This window comes from Ambystoma mexicanum, chromosome 1p (genome assembly GCF_040938575.1).
Source record: "Ambystoma mexicanum isolate Mex_15411 chromosome 1p, UKY_AmexF1_1, whole genome shotgun sequence".
Taxonomy (NCBI): domain Eukaryota; kingdom Metazoa; phylum Chordata; class Amphibia; order Caudata; family Ambystomatidae; genus Ambystoma; species Ambystoma mexicanum.
The window spans coordinates 744276056-744295668 of record NC_090921.1 but is presented as its reverse complement, the minus strand read 5'-3'; the positions used below and the strand labels follow the sequence as shown (position 1 = coordinate 744295668).

The window sequence follows — 19613 nt, the reverse complement described above, 5'->3', positions numbered from 1 at the left end:
CTGCTAAAGGGTATATTCCCTTGTGTCCCGTTGATGCCATCTCATCTTCTTATGGGCCTGCGCCTGTAATATCATTGCACGCCCCGCTTTCCCACCCGAGCTCCTCTGTATCCCCGAACATCTTCCAGAGGTTCAATATCCTCCTGTTTTGTAATTGTTTACCTTTGTATTTTGCTGTCAAAAAGATGGACTTGTGTTCCAGCATACTTCTGTCAAAGGAGCCCTGCTCTGGCCACGAGTGGGGCATCCCCCTTTTCCTGATCTCAGTCACCCACTGGTTGAGATATTTTCTTGATCCTGTCGCAGTACAACGGCAGGGTCTTGCACATGTACTCTATGGGCATTTTCCCCCCAGGGTCGCATCTCCCGTGTGCTCGCTTAGTCGGGCTACGCCTGTGTTAATGCACCACGGTTATTCATATGTTATCAAAAACACAGTTCAATTCCCCCACCTCCTCTGTACCCACATAAAAAATCCAAAAATGTTTGAAATTTCTTCTCCCAGCCCTCTATTCCCTGTTAGGATTTCTTGTTTACAGAAACCATACTCCCCTCACTCACACAAGCCCCCACCTCCTCTGTACCCACATAAAAAATCCAAAAATGTTTGAAATGTCTTCTCCCAGCCCCCTATTCCCTGTTAGGATTTCTTGTTTACAGAAACCATACTCCCCTCACTCACACTTGCACACACACACAAGCCACACAACGCCCCACCTGGGCCTCCTCCCTGAACAATAAAAATACAGGAATAAAACAGACAAAAATAACAAGCTAAAATGGCGCCACCTTCCCCCCTCACTCGGGGAGTCTCCCTATCTTGGCGTTTCCTTTTCCTTATTATTCTCCTAAAATAAACATTTTTAAAAAACAATAAGCCACAAACATGCCACATTCCCAATTGCATTTGCTGTGTTTTCACACCGTTCACACTTCCCCATACATCTATTCTCAACTTGTCATCCTTTGCAGGGTTATACTCACCCGAACTCCTCCTTCACGGGGTTCCAACACCACCCTGCACCTATCCTTGGGGCCGCACCCTGCTCCAAAGAGCAGGCCGGATTCTGCAAAGACTGCTCCTGCATGGCCACTAGGAAGTATGCAATTTTGGGGCTGGCCGCTGTAGGTGGGCACGGCCCTTCCAGAGAGGTTGCCTGGATACCTCTGCAGGCACGGGGGCGATGGGATCACGTCAGGGTCAACAATTGAAGGCACTCCCCTGTACGCTCACGCCAGAAGGAATACAACCCGCTAGGGAAAAAGGCCAAGAGATTGCTTGCAAGAATAACACGTTTTAATCGTACAAAAAGTAAAGGTGCAAGCAAAGGACTCGAGACCGTTCTGCCAGAGTCTGCATGAACAACACATTATAAGGGTACACTGCATCATCAGTGACATCATTATGTATGGTCAAAACTCCCACGGCTGGTTGGTGAGACCCTATGCATGGGCCAGCTCCATAGCGGATGGCAGGCAATGAATGGCTCCAGTCTCGTCCTCTTGTCTCCTCTCACGTATGGTCAGCTGGGCTTGTCTCTCCAGGGGCTAAAGGTCAGGCTTTTCACATGTTGCCGTTTCAGAGTTACTATTGATAACACTACTACATCCTTATGGCATGCACCTGGGAAACACATTCTCTGCTCGGTTCATATCGCACTCGACGCATCCAAGGCTTCCACCCTCATTTTGAGCTATAATGTATTCCTCCCTGTACCTCATAATACATTGTATTTATTATTTTGTAATTATTTATTGTGTATTGTGGAACAAAACTGAACCTTTCACACATTACATCATCAAATTACAGAATCCAAGCAAATACATACATCTTTAAAAAGCCCCGTCACCTTATTACAAAAATTAGGTGTATTTATTGGATAAGGTGCAATGGTTGTGTCCATTTAGATCTTTTATGGCTATTGGTTTTATTGTTGGTGGTTGGAGGTCACCACTATCGTGGAACGCAGGGGTTCTTGGACTGGGTCAGTGGTGGGTGCCATTACTATTGGTGGGTTGGATGGGGGTTGGAGGTATGCTGTTGGTCTGGCTGTAATGAATGTGTGCCGCGAGGAGCCTGGTGCTGCCTCATGGCCTTGCAGGGTGCATTCCTCTCTGGGATAATAAGTGATTGAAGTTTCTATGAGAATGAGCAGCAGTGGGTTCATCTGCCCTCAGTGTTTGGGCCTGTTCAGGTTTCTCGGCCATGCCTATGTTTACCGCACAGCCATTTAGGACTGAATGTGTCTACCATAACTATAAAATGACGTCTCTTTATATGAGCGCACCAAGTCTGTGCATCTATAATTCCGGCAATATTGTATTTGTGCCGGGTTTATTAGCACGGCCCTCTCCCCCCGGTATATTGAACGTCTATCTATGGGACTCACTTCACTCTAAAGCACCTAGGTTGTGGGAAAGGTTCATTTCCTTTCCAACATTTTCCAATTCCATTATGGATGCCACATGTCATCTGCATTGAGTCATCGTCCAATCCTATAGCTTCGCCCCTCTGTCCCAGCCACATGAACCCTTGACAATCTGCCTCCCCCACAACATTCACTCTCTTATAATCGTACCAACAACCATACACCAAACACTTGTTCAGTCACACTCACGCATAGAGCCACCATACACTCACTCAATCACGTACTACTTTGCATTATTCACCCGTACATGCACGCATTCATACAGCCATCATACACATGAAAACACCCTTGCTCGCATGCACGCACATTTAAATAAAAGTCTTTTTTGTTCTTACCTGCTGCTGGCGTGAGGGACTCCCCTCCCAAGCAGGCATCCGGCCGAGCTCCATGCCAACAGCAACAAGTAAGCAGGGGCTCCCCGCTTCCTTGTTCCTGACATGCACAAAGAAGCCAGGGCACCTCCATAACAAAGAAACGTTACGGTTGCACAGCGGGAATGGATCTTTCATCCCGCGGTGCAAACGGAGCATTTCTCTCTGAAAGAAATAATTCAAACAAACCTTCCCATTGAATTGCTTCATGAAAGATTTCATATTTTTATCATAATGTTCACACAATTTTAGCTGCGATCATGCATGTTATACTGCTGTGAGTTGTATCTATATATATATATATATATATTCAAAAAAAAGGAAAACCAATTTCCCAGGACCAAAATGGAACCGGGAAGAGCTGGCCAGTGGAATGCACTCCCAAGAACAGCAGAGAAAGTCAATGGTGACTCTCTGCACAGAGGCAAAACACAATCCAAAGTTTTACCAGACTAACAATGCTTTATTAAATGTCAGCATGGCAAGGAAAGAATCCAGAAACGACGCGTTTCACGGTACACAGACCGCTTGATCACGTTTAAAAGTGCGAACATAAACAAGATGACTTTAAAAAGGGTTCTTAGTCTCTTTGATCTCTATGTCAGATAGAGTGTATCCATTTCCCACACGGTGCTTTAACTACATTTCAAAGGCAGACATCTTTAAATGTATAAAAGCTTTGTAATTACTGCAACATTTGTACACATTTAAGATGCTTCTTAGTGTATAAGTCTCTTTTCTCAGCGGTATTTACATACATTATTAGCACTTTCTCAATTGTTAAATAGAAATAAAAATAGTTAATCAACTCACATATTGTAAATGACATAACCACATAGATAATTAACGCTTAGTGCATTCCATTCCAAGTATGAGAATAAACATATTTGGGCGTGTTAAAACACTTAATGCATATAATGGTTCTCATTTCGCTTCCGTGATTTTTTGTTGCAGCCTCAAAGTTATTTGCACATTCAAAACACCGTGTGTGTATGTCCTTTTCCTGCCGTGACCAAGTGTATTACTAGATCATACATCCGCCTTTTTCAATCTTATGCGGAATTATGATATTCACACAGAACCAATTATTATATTTAATTATAAGCAAAGAAATAAACAAAGGATGTTGCTTCCATTCCTCAATTAAACATATGCTATGATGTTTAATGGAACATTAGAATTAGGTGTACTACCTTGTGCAAAATTACAAGACAGCATCAACCCGAATACATAGTTCCGAGTGACTAATCCTAGTCTCTAAAGTGCTAGTTGCCTTTTTGCTATAAAGTGCCAAGTGCATGTCTTACATAAAGTACAAAGTGCCTAATATAAAGTGCATAGTGCCTGTAAACATTCGACTTGTGCAAAATGGCAAAGGGATAGTTACAATATACACGTTACACCACAAATTCGATCTTTAAAAATAGTTCACAAAGACAGCATTGTAAAAAGCAACATTCTTGCACAGCATAAAATAATTATGGGTCTAAAGTTCGAAAAATCATGTATTTGGTTCGGAAGGAATATATAAAAGGGCAAAAAAAGAAAGGGAATAGCAGAATAAAAAATACCCAATTATGTGTGTAACCTTGGCACACTTTCATGAAACAAAATTAGAAAAAAATATAATGAAAAGCAATACATCACAGTTCTAAAAACAAAAGTGTATCCTCTGCTATGCTAGGTGTAGGGCGATAATATCATACTCAAATGAGCCCTATAGAATGATCTATATACTGAACCCAAAAAGGGTTCCCCCTAAGCAAAAACAGTGCGGATTCAAACATAACCTCAGACCCTACGGGGAAACACTGTGACCACTGGCATCAGCATTACATGCCTATAGTTAAAAGAGAAAAACAGAAATATAGAATTAAGGAAGCAAAAAGTAAATAGAAAGGCAAGTAGAGAATAGACTACAAGAATAAAGCTGACTATAAAGAATCAATAAGAGAGATGCAGTCAAAAACCAGAAAAGATCATATAAAAATGCCATATAAGGATACCTTATAAAAATACCTTATAAAAATATCCTATAAAAAATACCATATATGAATTTCACACGTCAAGCTTAGTACATCTGATTGAGAGCTTGTGGATCTCAGACTGTTTATATACTATATATATATCTGTTTTACTACAGGGCCTGCGGCAGCGGCCCTGTAGTTATGGTTAAGTTGCTTAACCCATGGGAAGAGCACTTTTTGGGCGGCTTATAACTTTGCCTCCCGCCCCCTGGATGAATCCTTACGAAACTTTGCAAAAAAAGTATATATAAACCAACTTCCTAATATCCACCACAACCTTGAGCACTTCACACCCACCAAAGTTGAAGCCTTACTCAAGTAGGGAGAATAATCCAGACCCCTTAGACAACGATAACCTGGAAGCCTCCACACCTAAGGCCGTACTCATTAATGCAAGGTCACTCCTAGCACATGCGCTAGATATCGCAGACCCTTTCATCACTAACAATCTAGATTCCATAGTTATCACCGAAACATGGCTTCATGCAGCAGCTGGCCCCCACACTTTCCCTTGCCATGCCTGAAAGCTACAATATGTTCAGGTCAGATAGACAGGGCGCCAAAGGAGGAGGAGTAGCATGTATTCCTAAGAACCAACTCCTTTTAAAGGAAATCACTAACCAAACTTTCCATTCAGGGGAATTACTCTCCATCAAAATGTCCTTAATCCACTCAATCACCCTGACCATCCACCTTATAAAGAGACCCCCGGATCCAGTCCTCAACGTAGTTTAACGGGGCCGGCAGCTCTACCAGCCCGTTAAACCCCTACCACCAGGATCGTTGTGGCCTCCATTTTCATGGCCGGCAGCCCCACCCACCTGGTGCCTTCCTGGCTGCCGCTCTTTTTCACCACTTAGCAAGCCCCGCCCATCTGGTGCCTTCCTGCTTGCCGCTCTTTTTCACCACTTAGCAAGCCCCGCCCACCTGGTGCCTTCCTGCTTGCCTCTCCTTTTCCGACTTAAGGAGCCCTGCAGCCTCTTTTCCTTTGCAGAAGGGGAGCAGGTGCAAGTGGATCTAGGCCACCTGGCCTAAGCCCCACCCACCTGGTGCCTTTCTGCCTGCCGCTCTTTTTCACCGCTTAGCAAGCCCCGCCCACCTGGTGCCTTCCTGCTTGCCGCTCTTTTTCACCACTTAGCTAACCCGCCCCACCTGGTGCCTTCCTGATTGCCACTCCTTTTCCTACTTAAGGAGCCCTCCAGCCTCTTTTCCTTTGCAGATGGGGAGCAGGTGCAAGTGGACCTAGGTCACCGGCCTAAGCCCCACCCACCTGGGGCCTTCCTGCCTGCCCTTCTTTTTTCACCACTTAGCAAGCCCCACCCACCTGGTGCCTTCCTGGCTGCCGCTCTTTTTCACCACTTAGCAAGCCCCGCCCACCTGGTGCCTTCCTGCTTGCCGCTCTTTTTCACTACTTAGCGAGCCTCGCCCACCTGGTGCCTTCCTGCTTGCCACTCCTTTTCCTACTTAAGGAGCCCTGCAGCCTCTTTTCCTTTGCAGATGGGGACCAGGTGCAAGTGGATCTAGGTCACCTGGCCTAAGCCCCACCCACCTGGTGCCTTCCTGCATGCCGCTCTTTTTCACCTCTTAGCAAGCCCCGCCCACCTGATGCCTTCCTGCTTGCCGCTCTTTTTTACCACTTAGCAAGCCCCACCCACCTGTTGCCTTCCTGCTTGCCGCTTCTTTTCCTACTTAAGGAGCCCTCCAGCCTCCTTTCCTTTGCAGATGGGGAGCAGCTGCAAGTGGATCTAGGTCACCTGGCCTAAGCACCACCCACCTTCTTAGCCCTGCCTCTTCGTTCCTGCTCTTAACTATTAGATCAAGGGTGTCTCTCGCCCGGGCGTCTGCAGCGATTTCCTGTTTGGGCCTATTCGGACCAGGAGTATCCAGTGCCCGACCCCCTGCTCAGACAGCAGGTAAGCATGCACCAACATGTGTTACCCCCTCTATCCCCACAGGCCATCCCCAAACCCTTTGGTCCTCCTGTGATGTTCCCTTGTGCCCCTCCCTTCTCACACACAGGTGTTGCATGTTGTGCTTGATTCTTCTACCCAGCTCCCCCTCAACCTCCTCCAGCCTACTTCTGCAGTTGTCTGTCCTGATACATTCTGGTTTCACCATCCCCGTCTTGTGGCCAAAGCTGGATTTGACTTTTATGGACTTCATTCGTTCACGGTGCGTCACCCTTTCTCAACTCTCATGCTGGACTTCCTTTGCATCCTTTACTCATGGTGGCCCTGATTCATGCTGTTCCCATTTTCATCTTGTATCCTGGCTTGCAACATTATGTGTTACTACTAACTTCTGCAATTGTATTCGCTCTCCCCTCTTGCTTCTCCACTCTTTTGGACTGCTTACTCTCTGTTCTCTCCTCCTCTCCCTTTCTCCCTTTTCCTATCTCCTCCCCTTAGTTTCTTCTACGCACTTACTCTATCAGAATTGTCCCTGGACCTAATATGATAGCAACCTTGTCTGTTTCCTCCACCTTCCCATTACTGTTTTTCCTCCCCACAACCCCTCCAGCACTATCTGAAATGTCGTCAGGCCTAGTATAAAAGTTGCTTGTTTTGTTTCTGCCCCCCTCTCCCTCACCTTTTGTTTTCTCCGGCTCTACCAGAAATGTCGTCAGGCCTAGTACGGTAGTCGCCTGTCTGTTTCCATTTCCTTCCCACTCTCCCCCTCCCTTCCTTATCTATGTCATAGCTCTTGCACTATCTGAAATGTCGTCAGGCCGAGTACAATAGTTAATTTCACATCCTTACTGTTCATGGCCTGTAAGAATGTCATTGTATTTCCCTTGTTCCCTCCCTTGCCTTGAAGCGCTTTGAAACACATTGTGTATAGGCGCTATATAAATAAACTATCATATCATATCATTCCTAATTATAAACTACAGAAAGCAGGGGGTAGTAGCTTCCCACTGATAGCTGCGAAACACTGGAACGCACTACCATCTTCATTAAGATCTGAAACTTCTTTCTGGTCCTTCCGCAAAAATCAGAAAACCTGGATAATCTCACAAAATCGTCTAAATTAATCTAATCCTCTCTCATGCCACTCTACATATTCATGGTTCCCATCACCATTTAACTATATGCTTCTCGCTGAATTGAACTGTTAAGCTATACCTTCTTACAGATGTTTGAATTTATATGTGATGTACTCCTAAACTGTGCTGCAACTAGTGACACATTACCACACTGTATGTATTCTTAAAAATGAGCGCCTAGATGCCTCAGGGTTAGGCGCGCTTTACAAATGTCAAAATAAAGAAATAAATAAATATGGCCCCGTCGGATTGATTCTGCGAAGTTTGGTGAGGTTTCATCAAGTGGGGCAAAGTTATAGGGGGTCCCAAAATGTGTGGGTTTTCACATAGACAAAATGGAAAAAGAAATTTGCTCAAGCCTACAGCCCAAACCGCTGGACGGATTTTCACCTAATTTGCAGCAGGAGCAGCTGCTTGGTCCCAAACGTGTGCTTTTGTAAATTTGGTGTAAATCCGTCCAGTACTTTCTTTTTAAAACGACCAAAAGGTAGGTCAAGAAAACATAGTGATATCTGCGTTCGGTCCGTGGACTCACTTTCCTGTTTGGTCCGTGGACAAGCCTCTGATTGGTCCAGAGGGCGACGCTCTGATTGGATGGTGAAAAGCGTGAGGTGCGTCATATTTTTGGGAAACGCCCACCATGTTGGATTTGCGGACCGCTGTCAGTCTCCGCAGACATCGTGGTAAAAACCTATTAAAAAAACACATCATTTCACTTGCCAAATGAATGAAACAATCTCTGGAGAGGTGAGGGGTGATGAGGATGGTATGGCATATGGCATTAAAAAGCCAATACACAGGCGATTTTGTTCCCCGATCTCCGTGAACAGTGCGGGGCAGTCCTCAGATGTTCGCAATCATCTGAGATGTTCTGGGACATCTATGCTTACTTGTGCATTACAGGGTTGGTGAAAGTCAGTTTTAGGATGGCTTATAACTTTGGCGCCACTCAATGAAACTGCATGAAAACTGGGGATTACATTCTAGGCCTGACTATGAATGGTTCTGCAAAGTGTGGTGCTGTTTTGTCAAGAGGGAACAAAATTAGAGGGGGGTCCCATAATATTTTTAAAGTCTTATAAATGTGGTGCCCTTTGACAAATCTGCACACCAGTTTGCATAAAGATTGTAGACCAAGATATGAATGTTTTTGCAAAGTCTGGTGGGATTTTGTCAAGATTTTGTCAATATATATATATATATATATATATATTTGTGAAATTTTGTATGTTCAGGGTTGGCTCCAGCCCCATAACAGTTGGTGGGCTGACATTTTGGAAGAAGATCGGCATACCAGTCTGGGGTGTACTGGCGATAATGAAATTTGAACAAACCCACCCATTCGTCCTGCACAGGGCAGCGTCCAGCCCTGTGCTATCAGTATAGGCGATTTCGGGAGGTTGCCGATTTTGTCACTATTCCAAAAATAGAAAGTTAGGACACAAGGTTGGCATACCAGTCTGGGGTGCACGGGCGATAGTGAAATTTGATCACACCCACCCATTTGCCTTGCACAGGGGTGTAGTGTGGTCCAGCCCTGTGCTATCAGTATGGGCAATTTTGGGAGATTGACGATTTTTAGATTTTTTAAAATAGGGAGTTATGATGTTATGACACACATAAAACATACACAAGGCTATAGCAGACCCCTACGAGCACACCCGGGCAACGCCGGCTGGTACCGCTAGTATGCTTATAATGTGTCTGGCCTATCAGAAATAATGTGTATTTGCTGATTTTGTGCCTTATGCCATGTTGACTTGCATAACTTAGAATTTATTACAAGGAAATGCTATCTCAATATGCATTTTAATGATGTTATGGTGCAAAAAATACGAAATAACCACTTGAACTCTAAACAAAGTTATACAAAAATCTATATGTTATGCACAAGCCTGAACACTTATGTATAAATTGGAAAACATCGAATCTGTGTCGTTTGCTCTTTTCTTTAACTCCATCCAATAATATGATGTAGTTGTTGGTGGGGCAGAGTGTAATGCTTGAAGCCGTATCTCGGGGGCATTGTTTTGCGCTATAAACTGACAAAGCGCTTGCTTCTTGCTGACTCAAATGGATAAACCGATAAAAAGCTTTGCAAGATAGCCGGGTGCTCAGACCCACAGGTGGCCTCAGTTTTGAATAGGTATCTTTCGTCTCCTTTCAACAGGTTTCATCACCAGCCTTGTGATCTCGTTGGATGACCACTATATGTACTTCAACAACTGGTTTCATGGAGATGTGCGCCAATACGATATAACGAACACCCGCAAGCCCAAACTGGTGGGGCAGGTGAGCAATTATTCTCATTCATCACTGGGTACTCACCACGTGATCCCCTGAGTAAGACAGCGAGATAATCAGTTTCTAGGCTACAGTTATTGGATTACATTTTAACTATAAAAACGGACAGAAGTTTATGGCCAAATGTAGGACAGGGAATGTGGATTGGGTAGTCTACTTCCTGGGAACACTGCAGCGTCTTGATTGACAGATTGGGCGCCGCAGTCACACTCCCCGTTCTTACAGCACCATGTTTCCAACACGGACGCAGCTGGACCCAAACTTCAGGGGGGCTAACGTGTTAACAGGGGAGGGGTACCAAAAGGAATGTTTTTGGGAACTGGTGTCAAATGAGCAGCTACTGGTGCAATGTAATGCTCATTGAGCCAGTGACATGCCAGCATGATTTTGCTGTGGCTGTGGCTGTGATATGTTGCAGGGTTGGATTGCCAGGTTGTCGTTCATGGTGCGTATCAAGCTGCATTGCGCCATAATCCCGTGTAGGACTGAGTGGTGCTACAGTTACAGTGGCTTTGAGGTGTCAGTGGGTAATCAGAAAGGAGGTCCCAGGGAACAGATCAGATAATGTGCTCCATGAATATGTCTAGGGCTGGAGCCCATTTATCTCAATGGTGTTGTGCCCATCCATGGCTTCCAATCTTTCTTTCTGGTTTTGATCGTTCAAGGATTATTTGACCGTCTGCGGCCAGCCCTGAGCTTCACCAGATTGCGAGCACTGATTGAAGCCATGCAGAGTTAGTGTTCACCTAGAGGACACTACTAGATCCCGAATCCCAAATCCGCGAGCAAAGCTTTCTCCGCGAGAGCCATTCGCCAAGTGAAGAGATCTCTTCACACACCACACTAGCGTACAGTCCAGACAGTGCTAGAAAGAAGCACACCACGCTAGCAATGCGTGGTGCCTTAGAGCCACTGCGCATCCAAGCATTCACCCGTGGGCCTTCGCAGAGTTGCTGTGCATATCACACTTGAGCATTCACCCGCATGCCTACATGGAAACACTGCGCCTTTACAGATGTGGAGTTTCACACACACAGAACACACGGGGCCGCCACCATGTTCCCTCTGTAGTACTGTACACCCCACCCAAGCTTGGATCTTCTGGATCTGCTCATTCAGCAGCGCAGTCAACTAGTTGCTGTCATCTCACTTCTTGTTGTCCGAGCAACAATGCTTTTTCAATTTCAGTTTCATAACATTTCTAATGTATTCATTAAATCCTGATGGATGAGTGGCCACAGGTGTGCTAGCAGTACAAGTGGTCACTTCCAGTGTGTGTAGAGGAGCTTAACAAACTATTTGCAATGCTGAAGGGCTGAGGTTTTATGTTGGTGGAACACACTACCCTCCTCAAAAGGAGGTTGAATTTGTACCCAAAAAAAAGGTTCCCTTAACCCTGACGAGAGGCATATAAATCATTGGTGCAACAGATCCAAACAGCTGCCTATGACGCCACCATCAGTGCAATGCCATTATGACATTGTGTCCATTAAAGCATACATTGTCGAATCATTTTATTGAAGGACCAGCCCCACCATGGACCTTAATTCCTTCCACCAGCTCCTGGGACTAAGGTTCTTTACTCCTTACTGGGGCCCATCGGTCTCTTGGAGTAAATGCATGCCCGGGGCAAGCCTGCAAGGATGGCAATTCACCAAAGTACATGGCGTAAGGGTGACAGAAATACATGGGGTTGGGGCAGCGGAAATGACATCACATTACAGGAAGTGATGTAATTTGACTGTTAGCTCTAATGACATCACAGGAAGTGATTTCACAGATGAAAAACATATATAGGTTTAAGATAAGGTAGTAAATATAAAATAGTTTACAAAGCAAACAGACTATTTTAGTTCCCAACACTATTTTGACTTGGGTGTTGCCTTGATGGGCCATAAGTGGGGTCATGATATGACAGGGGTACACCCAGGAAAACACTTATAGCATTCACAAATTAATTACTTGTTTGAATTTTACATATAATGGTGTAGAAAGCGTCTGTTTTGGTGCACAGAGTAAACAAAAGATGAGGGTCTGATGACGGCACATGGCACTGTGATGTGCCAGTTTTGTATAGTTTCATGCTGTGCCAGTTTCCCAATGGCATCACGTCACACTTTGTTGCTGTACCCAGCGCTGGGCCGGCTCTCGCCGGATCCTAGATCCGCCGCCAGATGTGTAGCCGGATCTCGGGATCCGGACAGAGTCAGCCCCCAAATCCATGCTCTCTGCTGGGTTACCGGAGCATTTTTTGCGAGCCCACGATCTAATCTGCCATGATGTACTCTTTGTGCACAGTGCTCTGCTCGCACAGGGCAGATTAGATCTCTGAAACCCCCCCCCCCCCCTGGTGGGATCGGAGTCTTATCTGCCCCACGGTGCAAGCGGCCTGTGCACACTGCACAGAGCATTTTTGTTATTTTGTACTCTCCCCTGGGTACTTTAATTTTCATTGTGCACCCGTTTCCTTTGTCTCTCTGGTGTTTGGAGGCAGCACGCATTCAAATCTGACCTCTAAAAAATGCAGCACATCAGATGCGTTATATATTATGTGATGTGCTGCATTTTTTAGAGGCCAGATTTTAATGTGTGCTGCCGGCTCCTGCGACCCTGTGTAATTTGACTTGTCTTGGTTCCTGCGCGGAGTAAAAGTGTGGTTTGTGAGTGAGGCTGTGGGCAAATATTATGTGTCTGCATACTGGCTGCCAGGGTTGGACTGGGGCATAACATTGTCTCGGCTCCAATGCAAAAGTGGCCCACAGTTGCACATGGCCATTCATTCCTTTTGTGCCAGAATGTTTGATATTGCTGTTTAAACTATTATTTTGGACATTTCCTTTGATAGGAGGTCTACTGCCAGCTCCGCCCCCTCTAAGCCCTGCTTCATCGGACACCGCCCCCGCCCCCAAACTCCACCCCGACCCCGGCCCTTGTGGCCAGCTCCGCCCCCTCTAAGCCCTGCTTCATCGGACTCCGCCCCCGCCCCCAAACTCCACCCCGACCCCGGCCCTTGTGGGATTCCCCACCAACTTTTTTCCATTTCCACCACTGGCTGTACCCGCAGTTATGCGGTAGCCATGCACTGAATGAGGAATTAATGGCAAAGAATGGTCTGGCGTCATTGCGTAGAGTGATTTGACGCTGCAAGACTTCCATGCACCAGAAGGTAAGGGCACGTTCGTCTGATGCACCAAGAGTTGAGATTTCTGTGAAATTACGCATTGTGCTTGCACCAAAACATCATCCCTGGGTCCACAAGTTGTGGTTCAATCGGTTGTAGTGCAGAATGCCAAAGTAATACGAGCAAGCCCCCTGCTGGAAGCACACTGTGCACAAAGTATTCCTTGTGCATTTTCAGAAGCTCTGATGGTGTACCTTATATTTCATGCTACGTGTGCAGGTTTCCGCGTGTGTAGGTTTCCTGTCAACTTGTGGCAACATGCTGGCATCTGTCGCGGGAGGATAGCTCAGTGGCAACATGTTCGCCTTCGAAGCAAGACGACGCTAAGCAACACAGGTTCGATCCCCAGGTCCGCACTTAGAAACCTCTAGCTATTTAAGTGCATTATAAATATGCAACTAAGACAACAACAAAACATTCTGTAACTTTATAAATGCAATTAAATAATTAAAAGAAGTGGTATACATTTTTGGAGCGCAGCCACCACGCCAATGAAGAGGACGAGCCCATGTTCCAATAGGGTGCTTGCTTCTGAGGTATGTCAACCTGAGCCTGTCATGATTGGAGCAAGGGCACACGAAACACCCCAAAAGGTCAAAAATAGCCTGTGGGAAAATGCCACTGATGTAGGCTCTACAAACAGAAGGTTGAAGATCTCAAAAAGAGATATCATGATGTCAGGCGCAGAGTAAAGAGAAAGCTATGGGGCCTTGAGGGAACAGCGGGCAGTTGGCGACGGGAGGGGGCGTTCCAAGTGACTTCCATATGGCTCGAGTGCTTATAAGAAACAGAGCTATCAGCACACACTAAACATGCATGCAGCGAGTGTATCTGCTGGCAGTATGTGGGTTCCCTTGGCAGTTCTGCCATTTTAGCTCCTTCCTACACTGCTTACCATCCTGGCCAGGACAATGCCCAGAGGCTTCGAGCAGCCGGATGCAACCCCCTCGGTGCACTAACCCGTGGCCAGCCACAAGCACCCGGATGTAGCTTCTGCTGCCGCCGGTTCGTTCGCAACGCTGCCCCGGGGTGGAAAATTACCCAAACGGTGCGGCAGCTTATCTCAACTGTATAATACTGTACAGTAAGATTAGACATTGAGAAGGGACGTAAATGGCATGCTCGGTGGTCGCATTCTGTCATATCACTCTGCAGCTGAAAGTCACACAGACACGTGACATGTGACAGTACTCCTTATTGGACGAAAAAACGTTAAAAAAGCCACTATTGGATTACATCCTCGGAGTACAACAAAAATGAACACTTATTGAGTTGGCATTTCTGGTTGACATGTCACCACTTAGATTGCTTCTTGGAACCCCTTTTTTCCTGTAGCAATGTTTTGGAGAAATTTGGTGGCTTACACCACCAAAAAGTGCCAAAACCAAAAAGGACATAGGGATGACCCAATCAGCTATCGTCCAATTGCTCCTATGGACATGTTTAGTAAGATCTTGGCGTCCCTTGTGCCGAAAAGTCAGAATTCATGGTCAGAGTCCTTGGGACATGTGGATATGATTCATTTGGGATTCAGGAAAAACTTGGAGCCATCTTTAAATGACTTTATTATTCAATTGATCTAACAACACGCATCTCTTAACAGAATCGATTGCCCCTTTATTGACCTGTCTAAGGCATTCAACAAAGTAAATAGGGCAAAGCTTTGGGAAAAACTGCACTCATGGGGTTGCCTTCCCTTTATACTAGATATATTGTTGCATCTGCATAAGAACTTGTATGTTCAGGTTAGGCTGGATACGGAGGGTTCTTTGAGCTCCCCTATTCAGACCTTTCCGGCGTGTTAGGCAGGGATGTATATTCGCTCCCGTCTTTTTAACTCGTAGCTGTCTGATATTGGGCAGGTTCTGGAAGAGGTGAGGTCTTTTCCCCCACGTTTGGGAGAAATAAAATACCATCTTGCCTATGCAGACGATTATATAATGTTAGACTAAAAGCTGATAGGCCTGCTGAGCTATCTTCGTTGCTTCAAATCCTATATAGAAGACCAGGATCTCGAAATCAAGGCCTGAAAACAAAAATTCTAATCATGTCAGCCACTAAAAAAACTGTCAGAGCTAAGTTCCCATGGTTTATAGACAAAGAACCATTAGGAGAGGTGCAAGTGTGGACGTGCTTAGGATATCAACTACACTATAAGGATAACATGAAGCCTACATCTATCGATATGAAAATCAACATCACTGTAAGTAGTGCAAATGAAACAAATAAACAACAAATACGGGAAGTTTTCCCTTATCCCGTGCATTAAATTCTACAAAGAGAAAATCATTCCCACTTTAATTTATGGTGCTCAATTCGGAGATGCTAATTTTGTATGGTCTGGAGTAGAGGCTAAACTGTGGAGTAGCATTCAAGGGGTCCCGGCCTGAGTTCCAACTTCTTTAATTAGACATCAACATGCGCTCACCTCCAGCAAAGCTATGGTTGAATGGAGGTGTATCACCTTATATAGGAGCATCTTAAAGCCTCCTCCTAATTCCCTATATCTTACACTTCACAATAGTGCGATGAAAGGCAACTGTTTAGTGTTAACCAATTGGATGCTTAGAATAATAAAAATCTTGGAAAAAATACATATGAACAAAGACAAACTAATTGTGCAGCAAGATTGGATAGAAACTATAGAATGAAAGGAACAAATATAAAACCTGCTTGCAATTAAATAAGATAACAAAAAGTTAAACAAGATACCGCAATACCTGAAATCTTTCCACAAAAGTATTATAGAGGCTTATTTATGCACCTGAGGTTTAAATTATACCTGACTGGAGAAATCTGTGGTATTTGGAACAAGCTCCCACTTCAGTGTAGGATTTGTAGGCTTGGTTGAATTAGAAACTCTAAGACATCTCTTTATTGATTGTCCGAACGTGTCAGAAATCAGGAAAAAGTACTTTTAGAGGTTCACTTACAATAACAATGCAGTGAAGTCGGATCGATTCAGGTCGAGGATATGGATATAATAAGCAGTTATCTATTACAACTATCCCGTGTATTCGGGAGCTGTTAGATAACTATCCAGACCAGAAAACTTAAATACAGAAAAGGGTCCAGAGTAAAGGAAATATGTTGATCCTCTGTAAAACGCCATGTTACAAAATGAAACATTGTAACTTTAAATGGATATATTTTTAGATGTGTTTGTAGCTTAGGAAAATATACTAATTTGTGATAATCTATTTTATGATGATATGATGATTTGTAAAGGTTTTAATTAAACCAAATACAATAAAAAAGATATACTATATCCTAAATGCAACCCACAGCCCCAGCTGTCAAATGCCAAATAAAGATTTCTATATGTGCATCCTTGCAGTGCCATCTCATGCCTCTATTGCCTCACATGCCCAGTACAGTTGGAATATATAAGATACAGCCTGGCGTGTACACTTACTTCCATCATATGCCAAGTGCAGTCTCAATAATGCCACCCAATGACAGATTTACTTAAGGCAGAAGAGGCATTAAGTAACACTCTTAAAACCACAGAGCTTCTGAAAAAGGGGGGAAATGAATGCTTGTTATGACTTTGAGTTTCAGGGGCTGCAGAGGTTCCTCTTCTTGCATGAGGATATAAGGCGCTATGTTGCGACTGGTAGTGGTGGCATGGTGGTTGGTTGGATCACTGTGGGAGTTGAACTCTTTCTAGACCTAACATCTTTAAGTTGCCATACCCTGGCCTAGAAATCTGTCTGCATGTGCTTTGAAGAGAGTATTCAAATACAAAGAAAGGTTTACATGTATTTACTGGTCTTCAGATCCAAACATGAAATATTAAATCACAGTAACCTGTTTAGAAATATGCAATTTGAGATATACCTTGTCACCAGGCCTACCAGATCAGCCGTTGCCCTGAAGATCTGATTACACACTAAGGAGCTCATGTTGAGTTATACTTCACATAAACAAAATGAGTAAAAGTCTTAGGCTTTTACGCATATCGTTTACTTTCTGCAACATTTTCATTCATTTGTGTGGTGGAGAGGAGGGGCAGTATGTAACTTAAGTTTCCACTGCTCCCTTCCTCTCCACCATACAAATACTCCAGCAGTTGTGCCAGCATGGATTTATAGGTGTTAGTTCTATGATTGGGTAAAACATATCTGATGGCTCCACCTGGGCCCATCCTACCTCAGATAATACTTTCAATGCATCATCACAATGATAGTTTATTGGTTGGGGCTGTTCATTATAGGCGGTATGGCACAAAAGGTTTTTATTGGTTGGAAATGTACTCACCAACCATGGACACTTTGATGAGACGCCAAGATATGAGGGAGGCATAGGGTAGGGGGAGAGAGAAGTCCATGGTCTGCAAATATTCCAATTAAAAGTGCTACCCATCATTCCCTGGCCATGTGCCCTATCTGCTCCCTTGTATTTGGCCTTGTGAATTATCTCGTGTTTATCTGTGTGCTAGAGAGTTCGGCAGGTGTCTTATCTGTGCTTGGCTCATAATGAATAACCAGTGTTCTTCATGTCTTGATCACATGTTAGGGGACCGTGTTGCAGAATGATTGTCTTCCTATTTATTGGATTTTTAGCTAACTCTAATATGCATGTTGTATTACTTTTAGCCACTTGGGACTAGGGGTGTCACGTTATTAGTTTTATGATGGTACGATAACCTTCTTTCCAAATGACGGTATATCATGGTTATCGCGGTATAGCAGGTGGAGTTAACCAATCTTAACAAATATTTTCTAAAAGGTCATACATTGTCAGATTTATCATCACAAACAAAACCAGGCACCCAGGGCCAGAATTGGGCTTTTCAACATACTTTCCACTGAAATGCCACCCTTGCTTCCACCAAACACAAACGCACGTGTGGAGAGGGTGGGCGGGGGGGCTGCTGCAACTGGCAAAGCAAACTGAATAGCTTTTCTTAAGTGGTCATTTTGGCTTTTAGCTCCCCCACTGGCTACTGGTGAAGATGAACATGTTGCCATATTTATAACCTGCATGCCACAGATCAATGGAGGCTGATGGTCGTATAAGCTTGTGCGCATACACACACATGCACACGCACGCTCTCTTTACGTTACAGCCTTTAGTTTACTTGCGGGCCAAAAGAAGATGTTCATGTAATCACAGAGATATTACGCTTTGGTATGGCAGCAGGGAATACCCACAGAGATGAGTGAATTCCGCAGTGTGACTTATTGTGTGTAAATTCAATGATAGAACCAGGCAAATACCCCATTGTCTTATGTTTAGCAAACATTATCCATTATAAATATATATACCCCAAAGCCGCCAACCCAAAGTAAACTCCCTTCTTGGCACTGTATTTATTCTTCCTATTGCTAACATATTGATTTTTTTGTCAGGCACATGTGGTTTATGGAATGGCATTAAAAACTGCTCCAACTGAAACTACTTGGCAGATGGCACATCCAACAGTGCAAGACCAAGACTGTGCATCACTTGCTTACTGCAGCCTTTCCAAATTAGATAGAAAAGCGCACTTAACGGTATGAACGGTATACCGGTATAAACAATGTGACAGTTATTATTGTTCAATTGAGTGGTTCACGGTATCTTTAACGGTATACCGTTATACCGTTACATCCCTACTTGGGACACCCTTCATCTATTCTCTATGGAGTCTTTTGGCACACTATCCTTAGGCACCTGGCTATCAATGGCGGTCTGCGCTCCTATTAATTCAATTAGCTTAGAAGGCTACTGCTTCGCATCTTGGGAACTGTTACCTTTCCTCTAAGGTCTGCTCATCCACTTTTCGCTTCCGTGCATCTGACCTTGGCGCTTGCTACAAATTACTGTCTGGGCAGCTTCACAGTTTCCAAAATAAATGTGTTTTTATGAATTCAGCAACTCATCTGAGGCCTTGCTAACTTCTAGGCCTGCTGCAGCCTCTGTTATGGGAAAATGGCTGTACTCCTGCACAGTTCTCCAGTGCTTATCGCCTCCATGCTGGTGACCTATATTTGTTTCTGGTCATGTTATATACACCTTGTGCATCTGCCATGCGTTGGTTTCCCTGCCCGTGTATGCTGCACATTACCTGCCTATAATTTCATTGGCCCTATCAGTGTAGTGAGTCCCTCTCTTGGTATTCCTGAATCCTCCTTCCTTCTATGCTATACACAGCACAGTACTTGTGCTTTTTGCTATCTGACTATGATCCCTACTAGTGCCACACAACCTAATTATTTATGGCAGAGGCATATACGTTGATTGTTTAAAGTATTGTTTCTTGGAATCTGT

At 44.5% G+C, this 19613-nt stretch overlaps 1 protein-coding gene across 2 annotated transcripts in view; it reads left to right on the top strand.

The window, feature by feature from the left end:
• Positions 1–19613, top strand: part of LOC138580074 (methanethiol oxidase-like) — a 443490-nt gene that overhangs the window by 269644 nt on the left and 154233 nt on the right. For both annotated transcript variants that reach the window (XM_069650339.1, XM_069650330.1), the window contains one exon: positions 10044–10165. In XM_069650339.1, coding sequence (XP_069506440.1) covers positions 10044–10165 — 122 coding nt within the window. The remainder of the gene's footprint in view (positions 1–10043; positions 10166–19613) is intronic.